We start from the raw sequence: 27,885 nt of genomic DNA on the forward strand, positions 1-27,885 counted from the left end.
GTTTTATTTGCAAGGTTACAGATACAGTTCAGGTTCAAAGATAGATTCAACATGGAGTAACAAAAATGACTCAGGTACTCTGACACTGGGTTACAGTAAGCATTTTACTGTGTTAGGTTCTGTCGCCAGGTACTGCCTTCCTTGGGAGGGGGGTTGTTACAGTTCTTAACAGTGTTGACAAATGCCACAAGGCATGTCACACTGTCAAGCATTTCCTGCCTGAAAACAGTCAGTTCCTTGGAGTTGGCAAACTTAGCTCCCTCAAGTACTTAAGGAAACCCACTCTATCAATGCCCATGTTGTCCAAATGTGCTCAGCTCTCTTACTCTTCAGTCGGCAAGCCCACTTGGTTGCCTTGTTCGGTGGGCTGGGAAGCCCATCAAAAATGTCATCTTGTGCTATTCTCCTGGTTTTGCTACTGTGTGTTGTTCTCATGTTCCTGTTGTCATTTCACACTGTATAACACTCGTCCTCCTCCATGACTGAGCTTTGACCTCTGGGCCTAAGCGTTCTCAGTGCAAGGATCCTGAATCCAAAGGATACACCCACGCAGCCTTTTTTCTGTCAGTGACATCTCTTTACACATGTGGAATTGGACTTTTGAAAACTCAGTGGATGGAAGAAATGACCAATTCACTACAACAATGCAATGCACCTTGGTTAGATAATCCACGGGAATCATTTTGTGGGAGTTGCAAGACTAGGAATTATAAGGAACGTATGAAAGTACTTCAGTATAATGAAGGTTGTGTCTACTGTGAGATCTTATATGTGTTGTGAGAGAGGAGGAAGAACTAAAGGCTTTTCCACATTCCTTACACTTATAAGGCCTCTCTCTATTATGAGTTTTTATATGTGTGGTGAGGGATGAGGAATGACTAAAAGCTTTCCCACATTTCTTGCATTCAAAAAGCTTTTCACCACTGTGAGTTCTTTTATGTCTAGTGAGTTGTGCAAACTGCATAAAGGGTTTTCCACATTCTTTACAGTCATAAGGCCTCTCCCCGCTATGAGTTCTTTTATGGGTCCTGAGGTGTGAGGACCGACTAAAGCCTTTTCCGCATTCCTTACATTCATAAGGCCTCTCTCCACTGTGAGATCTTATATGTATAGTGAGAGATGAGGAAAAACTAAAGGCTTTCCCACATTCCTTACACTCATAAGGCTTTTCCCCACTGTGAGTTCGCATGTGTGTAGTGAGGGAGGAGGAACAAATAAAGGTTTTCCCACATTCTTTACATTCATAAGGCCTCTCACCACTGTGAGATCTAATATGTGTAGTGAGGGCTGAAGAGTGACTGAAAGCTTTCCCACATTCCTTACATTCATAAGGCTTCTCTCCACTGTGTGTGCGTACATGTGTAGTGAGTGATGAAGAACTACTAAAGGCTTTTCCACATTCCTTACATTCATAAGGTTTCTCTCCACTGTGAATTCTTCTATGTCTAGTAAGGTGTGAGGAGAGACTAAAGGCCTTGCCACATTCCTTACATTCATAAGCCCGCTCTCCACTATGAGTTCTTGTGTGTCTAGTGAGGTTTGATGAACGACTAAAGGTTTTCCCACATTCCTTACATTCAAAAGGCCTTTCACTACTGTGAGTTCGTATATGGGAAGCAAGTATTGAGGAACGAGTGAATGCTTTCCCACATTTCTTACATTCAAAAGGCTTCTCTCCACTATGATTTCTTATGTGTCTAGTGAGGCTTGAGAGATAACTAAAGGCTTTCCCACATTTCTTACATTCATAAGGCCTCTCTCCATTGTGACAAGATTTCCTATAGTCCTTACAAAGTTTCTCTCTCACATGAAGTTTTAGGTAAGAAGGACATCTGCAGTCTTCTCCACATGCCTGACAATGATCACATTTATAGTCAATATGAGATCTGATATGATGTTTAAATAATGAATGATCTTTGAAGGATTCTCCACACTCAAAGCATTCAAAAGGATTCACTTGACCAGTTGTTCTATTGAGCCTAGCAAGATTTGCAATAAAGCTGCAAATTTTTCTACATTGATTACCTTCTTCACTTTTATGTACTTTATCATCTTCACTTTCACAGAGGCTCTCCACTGTATATACTCTGTTAAAAACAGGGAAGATATTTTTAGAATGCAATGTGTTTCAATTTTCCAATCACCATACACGGTGAACGTGATACTGTTCACTAAATTGTCTTTTGCTGTACACAATCAACAAAAGACATGATCATTGCAATCACAATATCTTAAACATAAAAGCTTTCTAATATTAGATATAGGTGAACTATATTTGAAATATTATGTTCAATATGTGATTCACATTTCTGAAAATATTACATTGTGAAAATTATAGTATAAACTTTACATATAGATTTACACACATAGAGTAGAACCCCAGTACTCAACCATATCAGTACTCGACATAATTGGATTTCAACATGGAATGTCGAGAAAATTTTGCATCAGAGTTTGAACAAAACATCGGAATCCAACCAAACACATGTGATTTTTATAAACGGAATCAGTTTGTGTTTTGGTCACTTGGCATTAGTTGGCATTGTTAGTACATGTTGTTTGAACCTTTTGCAGCTGTGATCCAAACGTTTTGCTATAATTTTCTTAGTTCTAGTGCCTTTTTGTACCATTTTTAGATAAAAACATGGGTCCTAGAACGTTTTTGAAAAGAATCATCATGATAAAGAACTGGTTAACCGTGTTATCTATATTGTTGATAATTTAGTCAACCCTTTTAGAAAACAGTTAAGGAAAAGACAACAGCAGACCACACTAGGCAGTTTTTTTTAAGAGAAAAGCAGCCAGGTACTAGTGAAAAAAGGCTAAGAAGGAAAAATCTAAAAAGTAGCTATCGTTGATCGTATAGAAGAGGAATCCCTCTCCAAACCATAACTCTCTCTACATACCTCACATCCATGACCACAGATTCAGATCCTCAAAATTCTCAAGGTATGGGCCATACTGTATTTGTTAGAATCTTTCTTAATGTTGTGTTTCTCACATCAATTATAATTATTTAACTCTGAACTTATTTACTTTGAAATTTCTGTGTAACGTTTTGTATAAAAAGGCACAGTTAGGGTAAAAACTTGGTTGTCAAGAATAGATAAAACTATTTTCAGTTATTTCTTATGGGAAAAATGATTCGGAATGTGACTGCAACACATCTCAAGGCTCTTTCTAGAACAGATTAGTGTCAAGGTCTGGGATTCTACTGTACACACAGAGAAATGTCATGAAACCTTATACACTCTCCTGAGGCACTGTTGACCATTTTGTGAATATACTCACCTCACATTTCTTCCCTGGTTGTCCGGGAGTTTAATATCATGGAATTCACAGATTTCTCCTAACATAGAGGACCAGGAATCATTCTTCATAGATGATGCTTGTCTATTATTAGCCTGTTTAAAAACTGAACCAATAATTTTGAGGTTTACAAGGTAAAACAAGACCGGAAATTTATAAGAAAAATAACACGTATGAAAAGACTGACTTTGAAAGAGCCCCAATAAAAGTATTTAATTAAAAATATATATAAAAAAGAAAAGACTGCCTTTGAGGCATTTAAATATCATAGAACTGACAATGATCAAAAGTGTCAGAAATTAACTAAGAAATAATTCCATGACAATTGAAGGTGATGGCGATATAAGTAAGACGTCATCAGAAAAGGCAAATAAAAAGTATTGCAAACAAAAAAAATTAAAAATTAAAAAAAAAAGTATTGCAAACATTTTATGTGGATACAATGAACAAAACACTTTTCCATTAAATTCCAAATTGTAGTGACCTTTTAAGATAGAGTAGAACTAGCCCTTTGGGCTGTAAATCTTTCCAAGAGCAGACAGCTTCATCCTTGCTCCCTGGAGTAGCTGGTAGGTTTGAATCCCCGGTCTTTTGGTTAACAGCCAAACATGTAACACACTATGCCAAGAGCTGTGCATGTGTTCAAAAGTAATATCAAATTAAAAAATGGACAACTTTCCCATAAACACAAGAGGTATGAGGGGTCTGATGAAAAGTCAGTTCATATATATGGAAAAGTCATACATGCTCAAAACAAACAATTATTTTGTTTTCATGAATTCAAATGTAATTCTACCCCAGCAGGGCAGATCCAGCAAAGCAATCCTGCCTTCCTAGTGCTGTGACATTAGGGATCTGGGTTAATTCTATATGCACTCTCTCAGGAGCTTTCCTTTGAACTCAGGCAGAAAAGCTACTATGGTTCATATGGGGAAAGACAGACCATGAAGGAAGACATACAAAGGCATTTCTCTGATGCTACACCAATATTGTCGACCACTTGTGTGTCAGCTTGTTGCACTGTAGTGTGACTTGCATGTTGCTGGGATGCTGGGAGCTATGTCACCAGTATTTCAAATACCAGCAGGGTCACCCAAAGTGAACAAGTTTCAGCAGAGCTTCCAGACTAATCACAGACTATGAAGAAGGAAAAGGCTGTCCACTTCTGAGATTAATTAGCTACTGGAAAATGTATAGATAGCATCAAAACATTGTCATATATTAAAAACCTCATGACCAGAAGGAGAACATAGTTACAGACTGTTGCAGAAGATGAGTCCCTTAGGTCAGAAGGTACTTATATGACTGAGGTGTGTGCCCTGCCTTTTCAGATTACAGTCAACCATTAGGATGTGGACAGAGTAAAATCCACAGGAGTAAACACTGATGATGAGGCAAAACTCAAAATGAGAAGAAACTGCCTTAAACATCTGTTACTAATTGAAATTTGGAATGTACCAAGTATGAATCTAACAAAATTAGAATTTCTTAAAAATGAAACAGAATACATAAAGATCGACCTTCCTGGCGTTAGTGACCTCAAATGGACTCGTATTAGACATTTTGAATCAGAAAATGATACAATTTACTATGCTGGGAATGACAGTTTCAAGAGGAATGGTGCTGTATTCATTGCGCAAAAGGATATTTCAAAATCTGTCTTGATAGGATAATATCTATCTGCATAAAAGGAAATCAATCAATACAATTATTATTGAAATTCATGCACCAAACCTTAAAGCTAGTGATGCATAAGTTAAAGAATTATATCAAAGTCTTCAGCCTGACACTTCTCAAATATACAAGCAAGTTGCATTGACAATTATTGGCAATTAGAATGGAAAAGTTAGAAACCCTTATTGGAAAATACGGTGTTGGTGATAGAAATAGATGGAGAAAAAATAATAGAATATTTCAAGAACAATGACTTGTTCATATCAAACACCTCATTTTGTTTCAGTAACACAAATGACACTTATTCACATGGACTTAACAAGAAAAAATATACAAAAACCAAATTGACTACGTCTGTGGGAAGAGAGGATGGAGAAACTCAACATGAGCAGCTAAAACCAGGCCAAGGGCAGACTGGAATACACCACCAATTGTTCATGTGTTAGTTCAGCCTGAATCTGTAGAAAATTAAAACAAGTCCTCAGGGGCCAAAACGTGATCTTGGATCTATGCCACCTGAATTCTGAGAACATCTCAATGACAGATTTGACTCATTGAACACCTATTACAGAGGAGCTTTTGGATGATACCAAGAACATCATACGTGAAGAAATTAAAAGTCATCAAAAGACAGGAAAAATAAAAGTGGATGTCAGAAGAGACTCTAAAATTTGCTCGTAATCATAAATTACTAAGACAAATGGAAGAAATAATGAATCAAAAAATATAGATATTATAACAAAATGTGCAAAGACTTAGTTAGAAAATAAAAAACAAGAACACAATATGTCTTAACCTCAAAGAACTAAACAAAGAATTCAAGCCTCAAGATGCAATACTGAAAGATTCTATGGGCAACATAATGAACGATGTAGGAAACATCAGAAGAAGATGGAAATAACATGAGCAAGTACCAATGGTAATAAAGGATGCACTGAAAGCAGTAGCCAAAAACAAGGGTGTAGCAATTGATGGAATACCAGTAGAAATGTTTCAACAAACTGGTAAAGCACTGGAAGCACTTCGAGTCTATGTCAGGAAACTTGGAAGACAGCTTCTTGGCCAATGGAATGGAAGAGATCCATATTTATACCCACCCCAGAGAACGGTGGCCCAACAGAATGCTCACATTAGAGGACAATATGACTAATATCACATCGAAGTAAGATTATGGTGAAGACCATTTCATGACAGTTGTAGCAGTACCTTGACAGGAGCTGCCAGAGGTTCCGGCTGGGACATGGAACAAGGGATACGATTGAAGTCAGATGGATCTTGGCAAAAAACAGAGAACACCAGAAACATTGTGTTTCACTGACTCTGCCAAGGCATTCAACTATGCAGTTGACTAATCCTAAGAATGGGGATCCCCGAACACTGGATTGTGCTCCTGTAGAACGTGTACATGCACGAAGAGGCAATGTGGGAACAAATCAAAGGAATACTGCATGGTTCCACTCAGGAAAGGTGTGTGTCAGGGTTGTGTCCTGGCAGCAGCCTTATTCAATTTGTATGCTGACCAAATAATCAGTGAAGGTGAATTATATAAGGAAGAATGCAGTCTCAGGACTGAAGGAAGGCGTATTAGCAACCTGTGATAAGAAGATGGCACAACCTTGTTTCCTGAAAGTGTGGAGGACTTGAAGCACTTGCTGGTGAAGATTCAAAACTGTAGCCTCAGTATGGATGACAACGCAATGTAAAGAAGACCAATCAGAACACCATGCATGATAAGTGGAGAAACAGTTGAAGTTGTCAAGGATTTCGTCTTGCTTGGATCCACAATCAACGCTCATGGAAGCAGCAATCAAAAGCATAATGGATGAATTCCATTAGCGAAATCTGTCGCACAAGACCTTTCTAAGGTGTGAAAATCAGAGATATCACTTTGAGAACTAAGGTGCATCTAACCCTAGGGATGCTCTTTTCAATCAATTCATATGCATATCAGAGTTGGAAGTTGAATAAGGATGATCGAAGAAGAATCGATGCATTTGAATTGTGGTGCTGTCGAAGAACACCGAAAGTCTCATGGACTGCAAAAGAACCAACAAATCCACCTTAGAAGCACAGCCCAAATGCTCTTTACAGCAAGGCTGGAGAGAGTGTCTCACGTTCTTTAACCATGCTGTCAGGAGAGGCCAGTCTCTGGAGGAGGGCGCCATGCTTGGTCACTGAGAGGGGCAGTGGAGCAGAGGAAGGCCCTCTACCTACACGGTGGAATGACACAATGGCTACAACTAAGGGCTCAAACATGGGAACAACCGTGAGGACGGCACAGGACAGGGTGGTGTCTCCTTCTACTGTGCATGGGTCGCTATGAGTTGGCACCTAACAAGAGCAACATGCAGTTTTAGTCTTCGTGTTCTCTAGAGATTGAAGGGGAGTTTACCTTTAACAAAACAATCACATCAAACGTGGTAACGTGCTCACAATGTTTCAAAGCACCTATCTCTCTTTTCCATAAAGTAACTTACAACACTTTGATCCTTGAAGTTTTAACCCTATAACGCCTGAATTTTTAATTTCAGGAAAATTTTTTTGCTTTCAGTCTTTACTTTCATATTTATCAATATATATATATACATTTCAGTAAATGTTAAGAAAATATCACACTCGGCGTTATAGGGTAAAACAAGACAACAGACTGTAATGCATAGATTTTTACTTCCACGAGGAAGTCATTGGAGTCCAGCCACCTTGAGGACACTGACAACACCTGTCATGTTTGCCAATGTAATCAGATTCCTAAACAGAAATCGTATCAGAAAATTGATGAACACACGATATACATTCAGTAGGGAAATAAGAAAAAGGGAGTCATTCTTACCTGAGGCAAGGTTCCTGAGGGTTTCCATCATCACATCTCTATACAGTTTCTTCTGAGCAAAATCCAGCAAAGTCCATTCTTCCTGGGTGAATTCCACAGCCACATCTTCAAAAATCAGTGAGTCCTGAATTATCATATATATATTGAGTCAGCAATGTAATGCCCTCAATTAATATAGCTCTTCTATCCATCACCCCTCATGTGATGTTTTACAATTCTAGACTACGTCCCTGTGCCTATAATCTGATTTGGAATATATAATCTCAATAAACTAATGGATAAAATTACGGTAGGATTAAGACTTCACATCAGTATCAGGCGGGAACCAAGTCAGCCTCTGTTTCCTTGGGAGCGTCTTAAGAAAACTGTACTAGAGGATATGACTTAGGACACGTCCTCTGCTGTCATTGAGAACATGGTTGGGTGAAATACAAACCAAACGTCCAACAGAGCCATTCCTCAGTGTATGAGAGTCATTTGGGGCAGAGAGGAATCAGAGGCCCACCTGGAAGAGCACATCCAGCATTTCTATCTGAAGTGCAGGGGCCACCGAGCCCAGATGTGCCAGAGACTGTAGCAAGGAGACGCGGAGTGCACTTTACTGTTTAAAACTGAGCATCTTTCCTTTCCAGTGAAGCAAAATGGAAATATAAAAATAAACAGGAACAAATAGAGAATGTCAAATCCAAAGAAGATCCTATAGGTTCTGCTGACTCTCCCATCGAGTGGTAGGACTCAAGTCATCATTAGGAGAAAATTTTGTTGTAAAAGTGTCATATTAAACTGAAATTAAACAAGGCCGTGTTGTCCCAATGCCCACTTAACCCACCCAAACATCTCAAACCCAGCCTTTTGCTGACCTTCTGTATCACGCCCCCTACTTTCTTTAAACAAGAGAAAGTAGAGAGGTATCTGTTGGTAAATGCTAACTGTCCATATTCACAGAGACATGGTGTAATCGTGTGCCCCATCTACAGAGAGAGGAGGAAAGAAGCTAGAGTTCTCTGCACCTCTACACAGGGGCCTAGCACCCTCCAGCTGCCAGCAGAGCCAAGGGAGCTGAGGGTTTTCTGTTTCCCACAGAGCATAGCGGTGTGTTGATTCCATAGTTTCTGTTGAGACAGGAAGGGAAACCAATTGACTTGAACACAAGGGGGTAGAGATTCTTTTCCCCTGTATTCTGCACAAGGCAGTATCCCCCCCACCCCCAAATAACTGGAGAACCATGGTGTAGAGAAGAGAAAAGAGACTTCAAGGACAGGGCGACTGAGCACAAGAGGAAGAAACAAAAACAAAAAAGTTTACAACTTGCTCCCAGGACGGAAGAACATTTAAAAAGGAAGGTTGGAATCCATCTTCCTCTCCTTCTTGTCCACTGCCACCATCTTCATCTTCTTCCCCTTTATCCCGTTCTTCATCAATGTCTTCTAAACCTTCTTCTTCTTCATCATCTTCGTCTCCTTCACCTTCTTCATCATGGGTTTGGCCAAATACCATCTTTAATGACCTCTCCTAACTCATCTGCGCCTGCATCAGAATGGTCGGTAAACCAGGTAATGAGACTCTCCGGCGCTTCATGCTGTTCCATGAGGTTTAATGCCCCAAAGCAGGACACACTCAGTTGGAATAATCTTATGTGTTCCCTTTCCCCTTCATTTCATCGATTTTTTAATTCACTCATGGTGTTTTACACTGATTTTCTGTTTGACTATCCCTGCTTTGGCGGATTAAACCTCACTGGGTCACAAGGCATACGTTTCTAAGTATGCTCTTGGGTTTGCTTTTTCAGTATTGTGGTCAGTACTTATGCATCTACATCACGGAGGAGAGTTTTCTTTTCCTGATCACATCTGTATCTCTTTTCAGTATCAGAGTGATGTTCACCTCATGGAATGACTTGGAAGTACTTCCTCTTCTCTTTTTGTAGGAGTTTAAGGAGTGATATAAATTGTGCCTTGCTTGGTAGAATCCAGCAGTGTAGTCATCCAACCTTGCTGTTTTCATTGTCGTGTAATGTTAAATAGTGACACAATCTATTTCTTTTAGTTTCTTGAAATGTTTTAGGCCTTCTTGCATCATATAGGCAATCAGTGTGTTCTAGGAATTTTCTTTTTTCTCTAGACCATCTAATTTCTAATCTTTTTTATTTCTGCATCACAAATCATAATGTTACCACATTCTTTATAGATGTTATTTATTTGTATCTGCTCTAAGTCAATTTAATTAAGAATTTTTCAGTTTATTTATAAAGAAGGTATTTTTTCTTCTATTCTGTACTTTATCTACACTGTAGCCTTTATTATGTCTGCCCTTGTATCATTACTGGGCTGATTGTGTTCAATGAGAGAAAGAATTGTCCGTCTATTTCCGAAAGACATACCTATTAAAAATTTCTCTCTAATACGGCATGGGGTCACCATCAGAGGGAATCAACACGATGGACGTGAAGAGCTAATCAAAGGGACAGCTGAAAGAAGTGGAAACAAGCCAGAGAGTGGTAGGCTGCCTTGTGTGTTGTAAGAAGAGCCAAATACCATTGTGAATGGAGTAGAGTAAGATGTCAGGAGGCAGCAGCAGAAGTTTTTGGTTATTGGAGTAAATGTAAATAACCATGTTCTAATACTGAACATATACATAAATAAGAAAACTGAAGAAGTGATACATTTGAATTGTGGTAAAGAATATTGACAGGACCATGGACTGCTAGAAGGGCAAACTGATAGTGTGTTTCCTCGAAAATAAGACACTGTCTTACATTTATTTTTCCTCAAGAAGACACACGACGGCTTATTTTCAGGGGATGTCTTATTAAGTATGGTACAACAATCTGTATTTATTCAAATATAGTTAAGTTATCCTCTTCTGGAATATCGACCCACAGTGCTGAGTCCAATAGCAGCCACAGCCTCCCTTCTGTCCCCTGGGGACACACAATACCTAAAGCAGAGTGTCCTGCCCCTCATTTCACTGAGGAGACTTGGACATTCGTGTCCATGTCTCCCTCTGTGCCCCAGCTTGCAGCCCGTGCAGAATGACCAGGACCTGACACGGGGAGCCGATCTTGGGGATGGGACTGCCCCACCTCTCCTGTCACCTCTGAGACAGAGATAGCAGTTGTCACCATGAGGCAGATGAGAAGGGTGACCACTCCGCACCAGTACGCTGCAGAGCCGTGCCTAGCACTATGTCTGATTTTCGGGGTCTGGCTTATATTGCACAAATGCTTAGAAATCCTGCTATGCCTTATTTTATGGGTATGTCTTATTTTCAGGGAGACACGGTATGTCTTGGAATAAATACCCGCAGAGTGCACCTGAGAGGCAAGGATAACAGGCTTCACTTTACATATTTTGGACATGCTGTCAGGTGAGATCAGTCCCTGTAGCACAGTGGTTCTCAACCTTCCTGTGGTGACCCCCAACCATAAAATCACTTTTGTTGCTACTTCATAACTGTAATTTTGCTACTATTATGAATCGTCATGTAAATATCTGACATGCACGATGTATTTTCATTGTTACAAATTGAACATAATTAAAGCATAGACACTAATCACAAAACAATATGTAATTCTATACTGTGAAATATATATTTCTAATTACAAAGAAATGAAATTTAGTCTTGAAGCACTGTGTACTCAGTATTCATACTGGGGACTGGTAGGTGGGTGTATCTGCATGTGGGTGGACCCACCTGGAGACAGATAGAGGAGCACTGTCTCAGTTCCTAAACCTTTGTTAATATGTGTTTTTAAAAGGGGTTGCGACCCACAGGTTGAGAACCGCTGCTGTAGAAGCACATTGTGCTTGATAAACTGGAGGGGGTTCAGTGAAAAGAAGGCCCTTAACGAGATGGATGGATGGACACAGTGGCTGCCGCATAAGGAACAACTGTGAGGGCTCCGGATAGGGCAGTGTGTTGTTCTGCTGTGTACAGGGTCACTGTGGGTTGGAACCCATTCACTGGCACCTCTTCAACAACAATAAAACAGTTCTATTGCAAACTCTCTGGCTTTTCATTTGATGACGTTGTAAAGTCTGGCTTTTAATTTAGATGAGACGAAGTACTCTGTCAGACTTTTGAGCAGAGGAAGTTATAAACCTGCTACTTCTTAAGAGACCTTAATGCAAAAGCAAATGCAGATGTGGATAGATTTGTTAGATGATGTTATGGAATGAATTGAGTCAGCCCCAAATGTGTGCAGCTGAGCTGAGAGAGGGTTCTCACTAGCGTGGAAGTTATGTAATGATGTCATTGGTAGTGGTTTAACTATGTGACCAGGCCCATGACGTGGTCAGCTGTACAGGGATTAGGGTGTGATGTAACACTTCCTCAGGTCACAGCCTCAACGCACTGTACGGCGGGCTTCCCTGGAATGCGGCCTGCCTGGCCTTTGCCCTCCGGAGAGCTTGAAGAGGAGAACACGCAGCAGACAGCAGGGACCTACTTCACTAGGAAACCAGGGCTGAGAGCAGGGCCTGTCCTTTCAGACTCAGGGGAAAATGACACCAAGGCACACAGAGATCCCCAAGACACAACCTGCACCCAGGTATTGAAAGTAGACAAGGGCCCTTCCCTCGATCTGGCAGAAGGACAGTCTCCTCCTAAAGCCGCGCCCTGACTCTGGACTTCTAGCTTTGTAAACAGAGGGCATCAGCTTCTATTTACTGAAACCATGCACTTGTGGTGTTTCTGCTATGGTGTCTCGGTTGCTTTGAGACCATGACGGCCATGTCCCTCATAATGACTCTGTGTACAGTGGAAGAGAGCAGTACACAGTACTGTGCCACAGGCAGGACAGTTATTCCTGAGCCCATTGTTGTAGCCACTGTGTCAATCGTTTCCTTAAAGGGCTCTCTTTGTGCTGCCTCTTTACCAAGCATGACGTTTTCCTCCAGGGACAGATCTCTCCTCATAACATGTCCAAGTATGTGAGATAAAGTCTCACTATCTACTGTTCCGTACTCTCTGTTTACAATTTCTGCATCCCAATCATCAATAATTATCAATGCATATTGACTGCATGTTCAATCAACTTAAAAGTGAATACGTTTGTAGAATTCTTCACCTTGCTTTAACCCTAATGTTAGTGGTTGGCATATGTGGTAGTTGCATAACCTTGGGTCAACTTGAGGGTATTAAGCATAAAGGGGTGGAGTCTAGCCTGTCACTCAGGTAACAGCCTGCCCATGCCTCCTTGGGGGCATGGCCTTCTCATGAGGATTCTGGGAACTTCCTCTCACTTTCTGCCTTTGTGTTCCTGTTGACAATGACAAACCATGGGGGAACTTGGTGAGACAGACCTGCAAGGGAACCCTCTCACTGCTTGACCTTTCTGTTTAAGAGCCACACTCAGAAAGCTGGAGGAGCCATGTGGAGACCCATGCCAGTGCTGAGATGCTTCAACTGCCATTGGATCTTAATATAGTTGCTCTTTAATATAAATCTCTCTGAATATATATATATATATATATATATATATATATATATATATCCCAAATTTGTTTCTCTAGTCCACTTGGACTAACACAGTATATACATTTGAGTAACAGTTGTACTAACTGGATTCCCTTGTATGCATACATATTACCCTATTCAGCGTTGTACATCAACACACATCTTGAAATGTCCTCTTTAATGATGACTACAAAGCCATTCCTCTTTAATTTGTCACTCCTGCCATATGAACCATAACTGATTCACAATGGTCAATATCATTCCTTTCAGCTCACTAATGTCTACGATATCAATTTTATACATTCTACTTTGTTTTTGAAAATTTACTATTTTCCTAGATTCATACTTTGAACATTCCATGTTCTAATTATTAACAGATATTTGCAGCTGTTTCTACTCATTTTGAGTCATACCTCCATTGAATTTAGGTCCTAGGGGCTTTATTCCATCAATGTCCTTATGGTCAACTTTACGTTGCGAAGCCAACTCTTTCTCAGTCACTTTTTAAGGGTCTTCTGACCAGATGGGCACGACATCTCACAATATTTTGCTGTTATTCATAAGGTTTTTCATGGCGTTTCACTCAGAAGCGGACACCTATTGCTTCTTCATAGTCTGTTTTTCATTGATAAGCTTCACCAAACCTGTTTCCCGAGCGTGATCCTACTGGTGTTTGAATAGCCAGTGGCATAGTTTCCAGCACAGCAGTACAACACTGATGGACAAACAGTCGGTTGCAGCTCTGGATAGGACAAATGTTGATGGCCATTAACATGTAAGAAATGCTGCGATTGGAGTGGTGACAAAGTGAGAGTACAAGGGGGGGACCCTAGATACTTTAAAGGTACCCCAAATAGAAGTGCCAGGCACAGTCAAGGACAGGCTGTTAGGGGAAAAGATAGCAAGGTTAAAGCCCACGAATCTTTACCAGGAAGACTACAAAGATATACTACCAATAACACAGAGATGGAAATTTCAAGAATATACTTTCATGAAAAACATGTAGAAATCAATTGGGACTACTTGAGACCAAAATAAAAATAAGCTATCAAAATGGCAAAGATACAAAAAGATACTTTTTATAAGAATGTTTTATAGGTTAAGAGGGCGGCGGGGGGAGAGGTTGGACAGTGTAACATATGACAAAATAATAATAATTTACAAAATATAAAGGGTTCATGGGAAGTAGTAGCAGGGAGGGAGGGGGAAAATGAGGGGAAGAAATTAATGGCTCAAGTAGAAGGCAAATGTTTTAAGAATGATGATGGCAACAAATGTACGTGTGTGCTTGACACAATAGATGCATGTATGGATTGTGATAAGAATTGTATGAGTCGCAAAAAAATGATTTAAAAGAAAAAAAGAATGGCTTATAACAATTGTCTTTACACCACATGGTGCCAGGTCACCTGGACTGCCACGTGCAAAAGAATAAAGTTCATCGTTATATGTCATGTAATCAACAAGAAGGAATTTAAACTGTATCAACCAAAATTTAAGAACTAAAACCATGAAAGCAATGTCTATAATCATACCAAAATGAGACTTTCCAAATGTCTTCAAAATACTACATTATTCAATGATTATAGTATGTATCACCCAGGGAATATACAGCAATGAAAGTGAATGAATGTCCATAGACTTGTTCCTGAACTAAAGAAATTAGTATTAAAAAGTACAGTGTTTTCTCTGCTTACATAAAATGCATTAAAATTCAACTGCACTGTAAAAATCAAACTGATTGCTAATGAACCAAGTCTGCTCAAAGCACCCCTACATGGCCAAGTAGAGCTGCTGCAAGATTTCCCTGAACATTCTTTGGACGTGTTGTCAGGAGAGAGCAGGCCCTAGAGAAGGACATCATGTTTAGTAAAGTGGAAGGGCGACGAAAAAGAGGAAGGCCCTACATGAGATGGACCGACACAGAGGCTGCGTCAGTGGGCTCAGGCCCAGGACTACACTGTGTTGGACTCTGAGGGGCAGAGGGTCCCTGTGGGCCAGAGCTGCCTCCCTGGCACCTCACAACAACAACAACAACAACGTCAAAGCTGGGGTGAGGCATCACCTCACTGGTTGGATTTGCATCTTCTAGGTGGCTCGTGATTGCGAGCATTTCGTCATGTTTGTTGGCAACGTGACTGTCCTTAGTCAACTGCCCGCTTTCTAACAGTGTTTGTCTTTCTCTTGTTAAGATGTTGTAGGTCTCCATCGATTTTAGAGCTTACTCTCATTCCCACTCTGTTGGTTTTCTCTTTACTCCTTCAGTGAAAGCTACGATGCACCTAAATTCTTATTTTCAGGGGATCTCACTCATCGCACCTGTCTTCTGTGGGTTTTATGTTTGGCTGTGTGCTTAGGCCATGAACTAGGGCCCCTCAGTTTCCCTCCACATGTTCACGGATGATCTTTAAAGTTCTAGGATTTGTATTCAGGTCTTTAACCAATCTTGAGTTCATTTTTGTATATGGAGTGAGGTGTGGATCCTGATTCATTCTGCAAATGGTAACTCATTTATGTCAGTACTTTTTGTTAAAGAGACGATCTCACTTAATGTGCTTCGGCCCTTTGTCACAATTGTGTGTCTGCAGATGGATAGAGCTATTTCTGGTCTATCTACTAGGTTCCATTGGTCTATGTATCTCCCCTTGTATCAGCACCAGGTTGCTGGTTTGACTCCTGCAACGGTATCCAATGTGTTGAGGTCCGGATGTGATAGGCATCCTATTTTATTTTCTTTCTTTAGCAGTACTTTGCTTATCATGAGTCTCTTTCCTTTTCAAATACAGTTCATTAGTTTTTCCATCTCTTTGAAGAATGATGCTGGCATCTGGATTTGAACTGCATTATATTTATAGATTACTTTGGGGAGTACCGACATTCCCACAATGTTAAGCCAACATTCTATTGACCATGATATAGTCATTCATTTATGTACATAGGTCTCTCTTGGTTTCTTACAGTAATGGATTATAGTTTTCTCTGTATAAGTCTTTTATTGCTGTGGCAAAGTTCATTCTTAAGGATTTCATTTTTTAAGTGGCTATTATAAACAACATTGTTTTTCTTGATTTCTTTTCATAGGCAGTTTCATGAATTTGGGGGGTGGGGGCATGTTGATCTTGACCCGTCAAACCTTGTTGCCAAATCTCTGAATTTTTTGTAACAAATTTCCTGTTGATTTTTGAGGGGTTTCTATTTATAGAATCATATCTTCAACTGAAGTTTAGCTTTTGCTTTGCCAAATTGGATTCCTTCTGCTTTCTTTATGTTGTCTAGTAGATCTACGTAAATTTTCTAAGCCAATATTGAATAAGACAGGGAACAGAGGGCAGCCTTGTCGGGTTGCTGTAAACAAGGGTACGCTTTCCGTTTCTCCCCATTCATCACTATGTTGACAGGTGGGTTTGCATTTATGCCTTTATCGTGCTGAGGAACTTCCCTCTATTCCTATTCTGTTCAGTGCTTTTATCAGTAAGAGGTGTTGGGTTTTATCACATGCCTATTTTACAGCAAATGATACGATCATGTAGTTTATTTCTTTGCCTTATTTACATGTGAGATTGCATGGACTGCTTTTCTTCTTTTTATTTTCTAAATGGTTTACGGGCATATAATTCATATACCACACAATTCAATGGTTCAAATATATTAAAAATAGTACAATTATTACCACAATCAATTTTAGAATCTTTTTTTCATTTTTGTACCCACTTTTATTAGATCCCAATTTCCTATGCTACCTGCACTTCACAACTATAAGAAATTACTGATCTAGTTACTATCTATAGATTTATTTGTCCTGCATTTCATATAAAGAAAATCAAAATTTACCCTTTAAAAATCAAAACATAGATAATTTCTATCATAATAATAATAGTTAAACTATATAAATAGAAAATGATAAACTAGAATGAATTTAAAATGAGTCACAAGGGAGAAAAAATGATAAGGTGTTATATTTTATCCTAACTACATCTGTTTTGAACGCCCTTGTGAAAAACTCTGTATGTGGGGAAAGATATTCACATCCCTGGACAATGGTCAGAGGGAATCCAATGGTGGCATAGGACCCATGGGGACTCTGGATTTTGGACTTTCGCTGTCATGCATGTTGTTGTTAGGTGGTATTGAGTTGTCTTCAACCGATATCAACCCTAAGCACAACAGCACGTCCCGCGCCATCCTCAGAACTGTTCCTATATCTGACTGAGGACATCGTTGCAGTCACTGGGCCAATCATCTAATAGAGGGCCTTCCTCTTTTATACTGAGCCTTCTTTACCAAGCAGGGTTCCTACACCCAGGCCTGGACTCCCCTGACAGCATGTCTAAAGTATGGGAGGCAAAGTCCCGCCATCCTTGTCTCCAAGAAGTACGTTGGCTGTACTTCTTATTAAACAGAGCTGTTTGCCCTTTTAGCCAGCCATGGTATTTCCAATATTCTTCCCCAGAAACACAATTCAAACGCATCTATTCTTCTTTAGTCTTCCTTATTCAATATCCTGTTCTCCTCAAGGTGTAGTGGATCACAACAAACTATGGATACTTTTGGAAAGAACTGAGATTGCAGAACACTTCCTTGTGCTCAGGCAGAGATAGTACATGGAGCAAGAGGCAATTCTGTGAACAAAACAAGGAACTACTGCGAGGCTTAGGTCTGGATAGTATCCTCCCCTCATACTTACTATATCTGTATGCTGAGCAAATAACCAGAGAAGGTGGCTAACATGAGGCATCAAGATCAGAAGATAATGTATTAACCATCTTGAATATACAAATGACGCACCTTGCTTGCTGAAAGTGAGGAGCACTTGAAGTCCTTGATGACTTCAGTATGGACAACAACTCAGTATCAAGAAGACCAAAATCCTGACAACTGGACCAATAGGGAACATGGTAGAGGGAGAGACGGGTGAAGTTGTCAAGGATTCTGTCCAGCTTGAGTCCACACAATGCTCACGGAAGCAGCAGTCAAGTGATCAAAGGCTGAGTTGCATTAGGTCAATCTACTACACAAGACCTCTTCAGAGCGCTGAAAAGCAAGGATGGTACTTTGAGGGCTATGGTGCGCCTGACTCAAGCCACGGTATTTTCATTTGGCTCATATGCACGTGAAAGTGGAACACTGAATCAGGAAACCAAAGAAGAATGGAAGGATTTACGCTGTGGTGCTGGTGAGGAATACCGAAAGCACCATGGACGGTACGAGGACACACAGATCGATCTTGGATGGAGTACGGCCAAGAGCTCCTTGGACGCCAGGAGGACGGGACTTGTCTTACATATTTTGGACATGTCAGGAGACCAGTCCCTGGAGAAGGAAACCATGCTTGGTAGAGTAGAGGGATAGCTAAACACAGGAAGGTCCTCAGGAGAAGGGCGGACACTGGCTGTAACGATGGACTCAAGTACAGAAACACTTGTAAGGACAGCACAGCACCGGGCGGTGTTCTGTTCTGTGGTCACTAAGGGTCACTAAGAGCTGGAAACGACTCAATGGCGCCCAATGGCACCCAATAACAGCACTTCCGCCACGTTGATCCCCGCCCTCGCCTGCTCAATACTTGCACTCTACTGTACTTGAATCCACTTCATATTTCAAAAGTTCTAGCTGATCACCACAACTGAGTCCCATTGTAGGGGGCAGTGGAGTGAAGTGTCCATTTCTTCTCGGTGGAATTACTCAAGTTGCTGGCTTTTTAAAACTCCTAGTATTGGCAGCATGCGTCTTATGACCCAAACTGAGATGCTACAACACAAGTCTGTCACCACTGCCCCAAATAACACTGAACATGGACTTGCTGCTCTCAGTTCAGAAAGTGCTGTCTTGAGAAAGGTGGTGTCCCAAACAGAATGGTCTTGGACATGATAATGCAGCCCAAGGGTCACCTGTGCTTTATTAAAAATGAAACATTAGGCATATATTTCTGACGAAGCTCCCCTTGCTCACTTACAGACCCAGTTAGGTTACACAGAACATACAGGGTGGACAGAGAATATACACTGGTGGTCAGAACATAGGGCATACAAGGTGGACACTGGAGGACAGAGACCAAGGAGGGATGCTCTGCACAGAGAACACGGTGGGAAAAAGTATTTGGACTTTTTGCATCACATTAGAGGAAATGGTTTTGTTAATTACATTGCTGGCTTGGTGTTGGTTGCAATGTTTTAAAGCAGTGGTTCTCAACTTTCCTAATGCCGTGACCCTTTAATACAGTTCCTCATGCTGTAGTGATGCCCCTCCCCCCAAATATAACATTATTTTCATTGCTACTTCATCACTGTCATTTTACTAGTGTTATGAATTGGGCGACACCTGTGAAAGGGTTGTTCGACCACTCCAAAGGGGTTGAACCCACAAATTGAGAACCATTCTTTAAAGGCTTAGGGGTGCTCTGCACTCCATCCTGAAGCAGCATTCCGACCCTGAAGCTCAAGTAAGAGCGTGTAATGAACATTTTTAAGAGCCAGGCAGGAAGGGGTTGGTTTTTGGGTATCTCCCTTACCTAACATGGATCCTGCTCAGCATGAATGGTGGGTTGGAGCAAGAGGGACTGATGGGTCAGCTGCCCTGATGAATAGTTCGGCAAGGACATTAAACAGAGTCCCTTTCTCAAGGAGCCCCTCCTTCTCCAGGTTTTCCGTTTTCTTTCCCCTCTCTCCTATGGTGCTACTATCACGTGGCTTCCTCTGTGTCACTCAGCCCTCTGTGTCTGTAAGTGTTACAATAAAGGGCCTGGATATCCTCCAGGATCATAAAGTAAATAAATGGTCAGGACTTTGAGCTTTCGACCACAGAAATTAGTACTGACCGTCTGTCCCTAGGTTACCCATCAAGATTTACTCCACTCAACCTGACTTTGGCAGAATATTTTTTTCTGAATATGAAACAAGCCTTTCCAAGGGCATTCAGAGGCTGATTTACCCCCATGGCTCAGGATCAATGGTGCTGACCCGACTGTTCCACTGTTGGTCAGGCCGCAAGAAACCACCCACCATCTGATTTCCCCCACTGTTTTAAAGAGCATTTTACATTTTAACTTAAGGTATTGGGAGCAGCTACAAATTTTAGAAAAGTAATACCACTTCTAAGCACACACAACCCGAGAGGGCAGGAACTGACTTTGATATCATGCTCCTGGAACACCTAAAGGCCTGAGACAAACTATTCACCACTAGATAAAAATAACGGTTGTGGAGAACACACACACAAACCACTTGCACTAGTTGTCGGGTCTCACTCCTTTGGTGAGGTCATGAGAGTGTCGGGCCCCACGAAGGGTCCCATCAATGTCCCGGCTGTTCCCCTACAAGCCCATTCTCCCTTTCTTTATCACATGAGGCCAAGAACTAGAGCAGTAACTGAGAACGATACAGAAAAAGCTCCAATGTCAAGAACATTGTTTGCAGTTAAAGGACAAGGATGGCTCCTGAGGACTTGGGGCCCAGCTTCTTCAACCAGAGCTGCTCTATCTTCAGGCTCCACCCAGGAGATCCTGTTACTCCACCCCGAGCACCAAGGCCCAGGCTAGGGATGTTAAGGTCCCATGGTGCCAGCTCTGAGAGCCACGTGTGGAAGGTAATCCCAGGAAATCAAGGCTTGAAAAAATGTGGAGGAAAGGGCCAGTGACAGTGGGGCAAGGTCTTCAGATATCTCTTTGGCCTCCTCGGCTATCTTTTACATCAAGAATAATCACAGAACACACAACAGGTTCCCTAGCTCACCCCCTTACACTAAGATAACCCAGCTCTCCGTGGTACTCACCATGTCCTGGCTAGAGCAGGTAGCAGCTAAGTGAACGTCCTCAGTGAGCCCAAGAAGTGGCTTGGATTGGCGTGGAAGCAGCGTCAGTGGGCAGTAGGCAGTTAGATGGATAATGCTTGGTCCACAGAGTTAGTCGGAGCTGCTGAAACCCTTACTGGTGAGAGCAAGGATGCAGAAGATGGTCACCTGGGTAGCCAGCTGCCTAGAGGGGACTGCTTCTCTCTGTGCCACGTGGGAGACCTGGAACGGAAGAAGGTGGAGGGAGACAGTGATTGAGAAGGAGGCAGTGACAGGCTCTTGATCATTAGCCCTTTCCCTGGATATGACTTTTTCCCAGGCTCAAGGCACTGAGCCGCCCTGAGCAGATCTGCGTTTAAGTAGAACAGCCTTCTAGAGCACACACCTGGATCTTCACACAACTATGCAAGTCTCTTACTTTTGCAACTAAACACACAAAGAGGGTTTACTCATTCTAGAGCATGGAAAGAATCCAGTACAAGGCAGGAAAAGTGGACGCTGATTTTCTGCTGAGACTCGGGGGTCCAAGGATGCGTGTGTGTGTTCTGCATGACTTGCTCCGTGTCCATCAGTACACAGCACGCTGCGATCTGACCGCACAACGAGTGCATGCTCAGGGAGAACACAGTTTATTATGGTCCACACAGCAAATGCCTCTGCAGGATCAAGAAAACACAAGTGAACATGTTCTGGTATTCCCTGCTTTCCGGTGGGATCCATCTTATGTCAGCACTGGTATCGTGTAAGAATGAGATTTTTATGGTTAAAAGTATTCTTTTGTTGTTAAACAGTATTCTTCGAATCAGAGGAAACACCTGCTGCAAAGGACAGAAGGCAGGGAAAGTACTGACATCTTGTCATGCAAAATGAGAGAGCTTCAAAAAGAGTTCACAGAAAAATAAAATTGAGGGAAGAAGAGGAGCTGACAGCAATGATGATGAACTAACCCCTCGAGAGAGACGAATACCAGGACTGTAGATGAAGGAATAGACGGAGCAGTGTAAGATAGTTAAAATAACAACACAGCATATATTAAGGGGAGGGAAAAAAAGAGGAATTGATATCAAGGGCCTCAAGAAGAAAGATAATGTTCTGAATTTGTTGATGGCAATATTTGCACATATTCACTTAATATAATAAATGTATGGATGGTTATAAGAGGCCCCAATTAAATGATTTATTAAGAAAAAGAAGAAAAATATAATAGAAAGATAATGGAATTTATCCACAAACTTTCTGACCCCCCTCATGTACGAATTTCATTCAACATGTGACTGGTATTTTAGTGTTTGCTTTCCTAATCAGGCCTCTTGTTTGGTGGAGACTACACCGTCCTGTGACATAGAAACAGCAAGAGAAAGTTCAGGGGTCGTTTCTCTGTGGCGTAGTTCTCAGAGTGGCCTCTCCTAGTGTCGCTGCTGTGAGACTGTCACTTTTGTGAGTGTGGGAGATGGTGCTTTTGTGAGTGTGGGAGATGGGAGGAAAGGGGGATGGAGGTGCACTCAGTACATCTTCTAATAGAGTGAGTGGATGCTGACATGTGAAAGGTAAACGGGAAGCACATTAGTTGGCAGAGGTGAAGATTTGAGAGGCTGTTTTGGACTGGTTTAAGTTTCTGAGGTATACAGCCCTCAGTGCCCCGCGAGTGGACTACAGAAAGACTGTGGTCTGAGTCTGTTGCTAGCCCAGAGTCCATATCTCAACTTGTGGATTGCCTCCCCTGGAAAAGAAGAATCCAACTCTGCCCTGTGAACATCTCCGTTCCCATCGCTGACTGACTAACTAAAAGGAAGAAGGGCTCGGTTCGGGCATGTGTTACTGGGCCTTTGGGGATCTTGGTTAATAATGTGTTGTTATTCAAGGGGCAACTTTAAGGTTTGACGAGTAGATATCAGTAGTTTTTACTGAAGCCTTGAACTTGCCATGAAGTGACCAAGTGAGTAGTCATGTACTCAAGGAGGACTCCGGCCCACAAAGGGAGCACCTCGAGCTTATCAAACTCTGAGAATGAAACAGAAAAGTAATTGCACCACCGATTTCTACACTGATGGAGCTTTCATCTTTCTGTCCTCTGTGCATTTCTTCCAGTTTTGAAGCATACAAGGCTGTCATAATTATAAAGAATTGGAACCCTTATTTTTTTCACCTGCTGCTTTTTGGCAATGAATTCCTAGATATAATAATAAAAGCATAAGCAGCGAAAGTAAGAAGAGATCAACAGGGCTTCATCAAATTAAGAATTTCAGGCCTCAAATGATACTATCAACATGATGAAGACACAATGTACCAAACTGGTAAAGGCTTAGTAGCCAGAATATATAAAGAACTCTTACCGCTCACACCAAATGATAAACAAAGGGACACAATTTCATCCATACTGGAATGGCTACTCAGAAAACAGTTAAGAGAGAGGAGGGAGTGCTCTAGGAAGGCCATGGCAGGGACTGAACAATTCACCCTTGATAAATTTGAACGCTTAAACTATTCGATTCTATGAGACATAAATCATGGGCCATTAAAACTATTAAAAAAAAGAGTTCGTGGGGAGGGAAAAAGAGGAGCTGATCGCAACGGCTCAATGGAAAGTAAATGTCTAGAAAGGAATGGTCTGCATACAACCTCCCTGCAGGAGAACGGACCACAGAGGACTGGGTGAGGGGAGACTGTGGACAGGGTCAGACAGGACCAAATAATAAGAAGTTATCAATCATGAAGGGTTCAAGAAGGAGGGGAGAGGGGGCGAAAATGAGGAACTGCTGCCAAGGGCTCAAGTAGAAAGCAAATGTTTAGAGAATGATCATGGCAACAAATGTACAAATGTGCTTGATATAATGGATGGATGATGTATAGATTGTGGTATTGTAAGAGCTCCAAATAAAATAATTAACTTTTTTAATGATGGAATATATGGACGAATGTCGGATAAAATTGATGTATCAATCGTAACAAGAGTTGTAAGAGTCCCCAATAATTTGATTAATTAAAAAAAATAGTTCGGGACATTGTGAAGAAATTATTGCTGGGAATATAGAGTGGTACACTTTCTATAGAAAACAGTTTGGCGGTTCTCCGAAACTTAAACATAGAGTTCACATATGACCCAGGCATTTCCGTCCATCACTGGGTGACGCTGTGGGCTGCTAACGCTCAGGTCAGCATTCTGGAACCACGAGCTGCCCCATGGGAGAGAGATGAAGCTCTCTACTCTTAGAAAGACCTCCAAGGACTGTTCTGCTCTGTCCTAGAGTGTTACTGTGTGTCACACTTCACTGGAGGACAGGGGTCTGGCTTATTTGTTATTTTCCCTGAATATATACCCCAAAGATTTGAAAGCAGGAATCCAAACAGGTACTTTTACATCGACGTTCATCACAGCACTATTCAAAACAGGCAAAAAGAAGAAACAACCCAAATATCCATCAACAGATGCATTGTACTATATTCATGTGAGCAATATTATTCGTGATGAAAAGAAATGAAGTCCTTATCTCAAAAAAACTGTATTATGATTAAAAAACCTAATATTTAATGAAGATACAAATGGATAAATACTGAATGATCCCTTCTAAATAAAAAATCTAGAATAAGCAAATATAACCACATCAAATGGTTCCCAGGGGCAGCAAGAAGGGAGGAGAGAAAATTAATGTTTATGAGGCACCAGTTCTTGCTAATGATGACGGGAAATTTCAAAAGCTGACACTGGTGAAGATTCCATATTTGGTGAGAGGAAATAATGTGCCTGGCTCTTACAGGCAATTCAAAAAGCAAAATGCTTTGGGTCTCCCTCCAAAAAGCAAACAGCACAAAATGACACCAATGAGAGAAGAACAGAAACTGAGTTTCTTGCTTTGAACATGCAGGTGAAAGAAGAGAAATGTAGCCACCATGGGGAAGAGATTTAGTAGAGTCAGCACACAGTGGAGTAAGCAGGGGCAGCGAGCAGCAGTTCAAACACTGCAGTGGTTCTGGGGGTGAAAGAAGAGGCCGTCGGCATCCGTGAAGATGTACAGTCTCGGAGCCCTATGGAGCAGTTCTGTTCTGTCCTAACAGGGACCTAGCAGCACTGGGGTTTAGTTTAGGAAGATGATGGGGTATTTCAATGATTTAATGCTAATGCCTTAGTGCGCCACGGAGTCAACTGCAACTCGTAGTGTGAACCTCAGCCATGCTAACCTAGAGAAATCAATTGCACGTGAGCAACTGCAGTGTGGAAAGAAAGCACCTGAGGTCCTTGGATCCGGATCACCCTGTTACTCCTATTTACAAACCCACTGCTATTGAATCAGTTCTGACTCACAAGGACCCTACTCAGTGCTTCTGTGGCTGTCACTCTTTTCTAGAACAGGCAGCCTCATCTGCTCCCCACAGAGTGAAAGGTGGATTTGAACTGCCAATATGGAGGTTAGTAGACCAATGCTTACCTGACAGCACCACCAGACCCCTCCGTGGGTGAGGGGGAGGGTGGGGGATACATCCACAAGAAAAATTCCAGGGAGTTATCAAATTCCAGTGAGTTGTCAAATGACATTGGGGTTATCGCTTATTTTTCACTCACTCACTGCCATTGAGTCAATACTGACTCCTAGTGACCCTACAGTGCAGCGGAGAACTGCCCTGTGTTTCCGACACTGTAACTTTATGGAAGAAGGAAGCCCAGTCTGTCCCTCAGAGCAGAAGCAGCTGTAGGCTTCAATTTGCAAACCTTGCAGATTAGATCTCAGCCCAAAGCGGAACCACTATGCCAACTGGGCTCCTTTCCCGCCCATTTCCCACCCCAAACAAGACACTTGAATTTAAATTAGTTTTGTAATGGCGTATGCACCAGCTTGCTTCATTTTACTGTCTACAGGGTTTTCCTTTTCTGTTCTATGTAAAAGACCATCTTTTCCTTAATGGTATCTGCTCTAGATTTGATACACACATCTTATCTTCTTCTATGGAAGCCCCGATGGCAAATTAATTAGGTTAAACGTACTATATTTACAAGTGCAATATTAGTCAGTAATAAAAACAAATTAAGTTTTCATAACTGCTCATCACTTCTTGGCCTTTTGGCTAATATTAAGTGTAGCATAAATGCTATGATATGGATGAATCTTGGGGAAAAACTATAACAAAAACTAAAATAAATCAGATAAACACGAATCATTATGGTATGACTCCTTTTGAGTAAACTATCTAGAATAGGCAAATGTATTCACCAGCTGTTCCTACGGAGAAAAGACAAGGCTTTCTACTCCTGATAAATTTACAACCTCAGACGCCCACAGAGGCAGTTCTACCTTGACCTATAAGGTGGATAGGAACTGGAATTGACTCGATGGCAAGGAATTTGGGGAGTTTTCGAGATCTTCTTGGTTTATCAGTGTTACATTTGCTTTTAAAATTAACATTCTCTCATATGACAGATGTGGCCCACACTATTTACCCATCAATTTTAAGTTTTACGTGTCAAAATCAAAATTACTCACTACGCATCGTGACTTTCTAATATTTGCACCTCCCACTTATTTAAGGAGTACTGTCTACCATCCGAATTACAAAGTACGATGTACTTTTTGCCTTATGGGTTGGGCTGCTAACCTCAAGGTCAGTGGTTCAAAACCACCAGCGGCTCTGAGTCTTTCTACTTCGGAAAACCATCACGGACTAGGAAGTCCGCGGGAGCAGGTCTATCCTCTCCTATAGGGTCGCTGAGTGGCATGGACATAATGGCTGTGAGTCTGAGTTTGACCTGTTTCAGGCTTTTGATGACTTTCATGGATATGCCCCTGGCTGGCCTGACCTTGGGAAGATGCATTTGCTGCAGGGAGCTTTCACCCTGTAAGGAGGGGGCTCTTCGGCAGCCAGCCCCCTGGCTAAGTCACCAGATGCTGCCTCCGCCAGCCTTCGGGTCCCGCACAGACGAGGGAAGGGCGATCTCTGCGCAGCGGGCGTCACCCGGCTGGAGCTTGTGCAGCCACGTCACATTGAACACATGCCCACCAAGGCTGGCCCTCTGGTTTCCACACGGCGTCGGGGCTAGGTCGGCCTGACCCCAGGGCAGAGGGACGTCCTGCAAAGCGCCCCTTCTTAGAAGGCCCGCTCCGGGAACAAGCTCAGGAAAGCGTGCTCCACTCTCCACTTTCCCCCTTTAACTCTCCGTCTACCTGAAGCATCCAGTCGGGACGGTCCTCACTGCGCTCCCTGCCGCCCGGCCCGCGGCCCTGGGCTGCGGCGGCCCGGGACTCTCCGCACGTCCGGGACCTGCCGGGACGCCGCCGCCGCCGCTTGCGCGCCGCCCTGCGCGCGGGGAGGGCTCCCGGGGGGGCGCGGGGAAGGACCGACGCGCGGCGCGGAAACGGGCTGCGGGCGCCGGGCGGCGCGGGCAGGACGCGGCTGCGGGAAGGCGCCTGGCGCGGGAGCGGCCCGGGAGGGCGGACAGGCCGGAGCGCGCGGGCTCCGACCGCCGGAGAGTCGCCCCGGACAGCACGGAACCAGGGAGGGGCGGGGCCGACCGGGGTCACAGCGGTACGGGCACTTCCGCTTCCGGTTTCTGGGATTCTGGGGCCCGAAAGACTAGTTCCGTTGGCCAGGCGGCCTGATGGCACTAGCAGAAACAAAATTTTTAAAATGATCCCCCATTTTAAAGATGAACAACTGGAATATTTTAACACACAGATCCAGTCCTTTAAGGACTCAATCGTCATTGCCAAGACAGTTGGAAGACAGCTACATGGCCGACAGACTGGAACCGATGCATATTGGACCCCTTCCAAAGAATGGTGACCCGATGCAGAAATCCTGACCCAACAATAACGTTCATATAAGAAACAAGTGAAATTTTG

General features: G+C 42.2%; 1 protein-coding gene across 4 annotated transcripts; it reads right to left on the reverse strand.

Moving 5' to 3' along the window:
- Positions 1-27,545, reverse strand: ZNF69 (zinc finger protein 69). 4 transcript variants are annotated; one of them, XM_075547662.1, is made up of 5 exons: positions 27,208-27,545; positions 21,038-21,277; positions 7,814-7,918; positions 3,292-3,415; positions 1-2,087 (listed from the first exon to the last, which is right to left on the reverse strand). In XM_075547662.1, exons 3-5 carry the CDS (start codon positions 7,842-7,844, stop codon positions 701-703), a joined length of 1,542 nt encoding a protein of 513 aa, XP_075403777.1. In that variant the 5' UTR covers positions 7,845-7,918; positions 21,038-21,277; positions 27,208-27,545; the 3' UTR covers positions 1-700. The 4 variants fall into 4 exon arrangements, with proteins under 4 accessions (XP_075403777.1, XP_075403766.1, XP_075403772.1 ...); XM_075547651.1 differs by having other exon boundaries at positions 7,814-7,937; XM_075547657.1 differs by lacking the exons at positions 21,038-21,277; positions 27,208-27,545 and adding an exon at positions 18,056-18,228 and having other exon boundaries at positions 7,814-7,937.
- Positions 27,546-27,885: the final 340 nt, after the last annotated feature.

Source organism: Tenrec ecaudatus, chromosome 1, assembly GCF_050624435.1.
Source record: "Tenrec ecaudatus isolate mTenEca1 chromosome 1, mTenEca1.hap1, whole genome shotgun sequence".
NCBI lineage: Eukaryota > Metazoa > Chordata > Mammalia > Afrosoricida > Tenrecidae > Tenrec > Tenrec ecaudatus.

Coding starts and splice junctions, on each gene's coding strand:
- ZNF69 (XM_075547647.1), bottom strand. CDS start 7,949: ATGATAATTCAGGACTCACTGATTTTTGAAGATGTGGCTGTGGAATTC. Junction 3,416..7,813: donor CCTCAGGAACCTTGCCTCAG/GTAAGAATGACT, acceptor TTATTGGTTCAG/TTTTTAAACAGGCTAATAAT. Junction 2,088..3,291: donor AACCAGGGAAGAAATGTGAG/GTGAGTATATTC, acceptor TGTTTTTAACAG/AGTATATACAGTGGAGAGCC.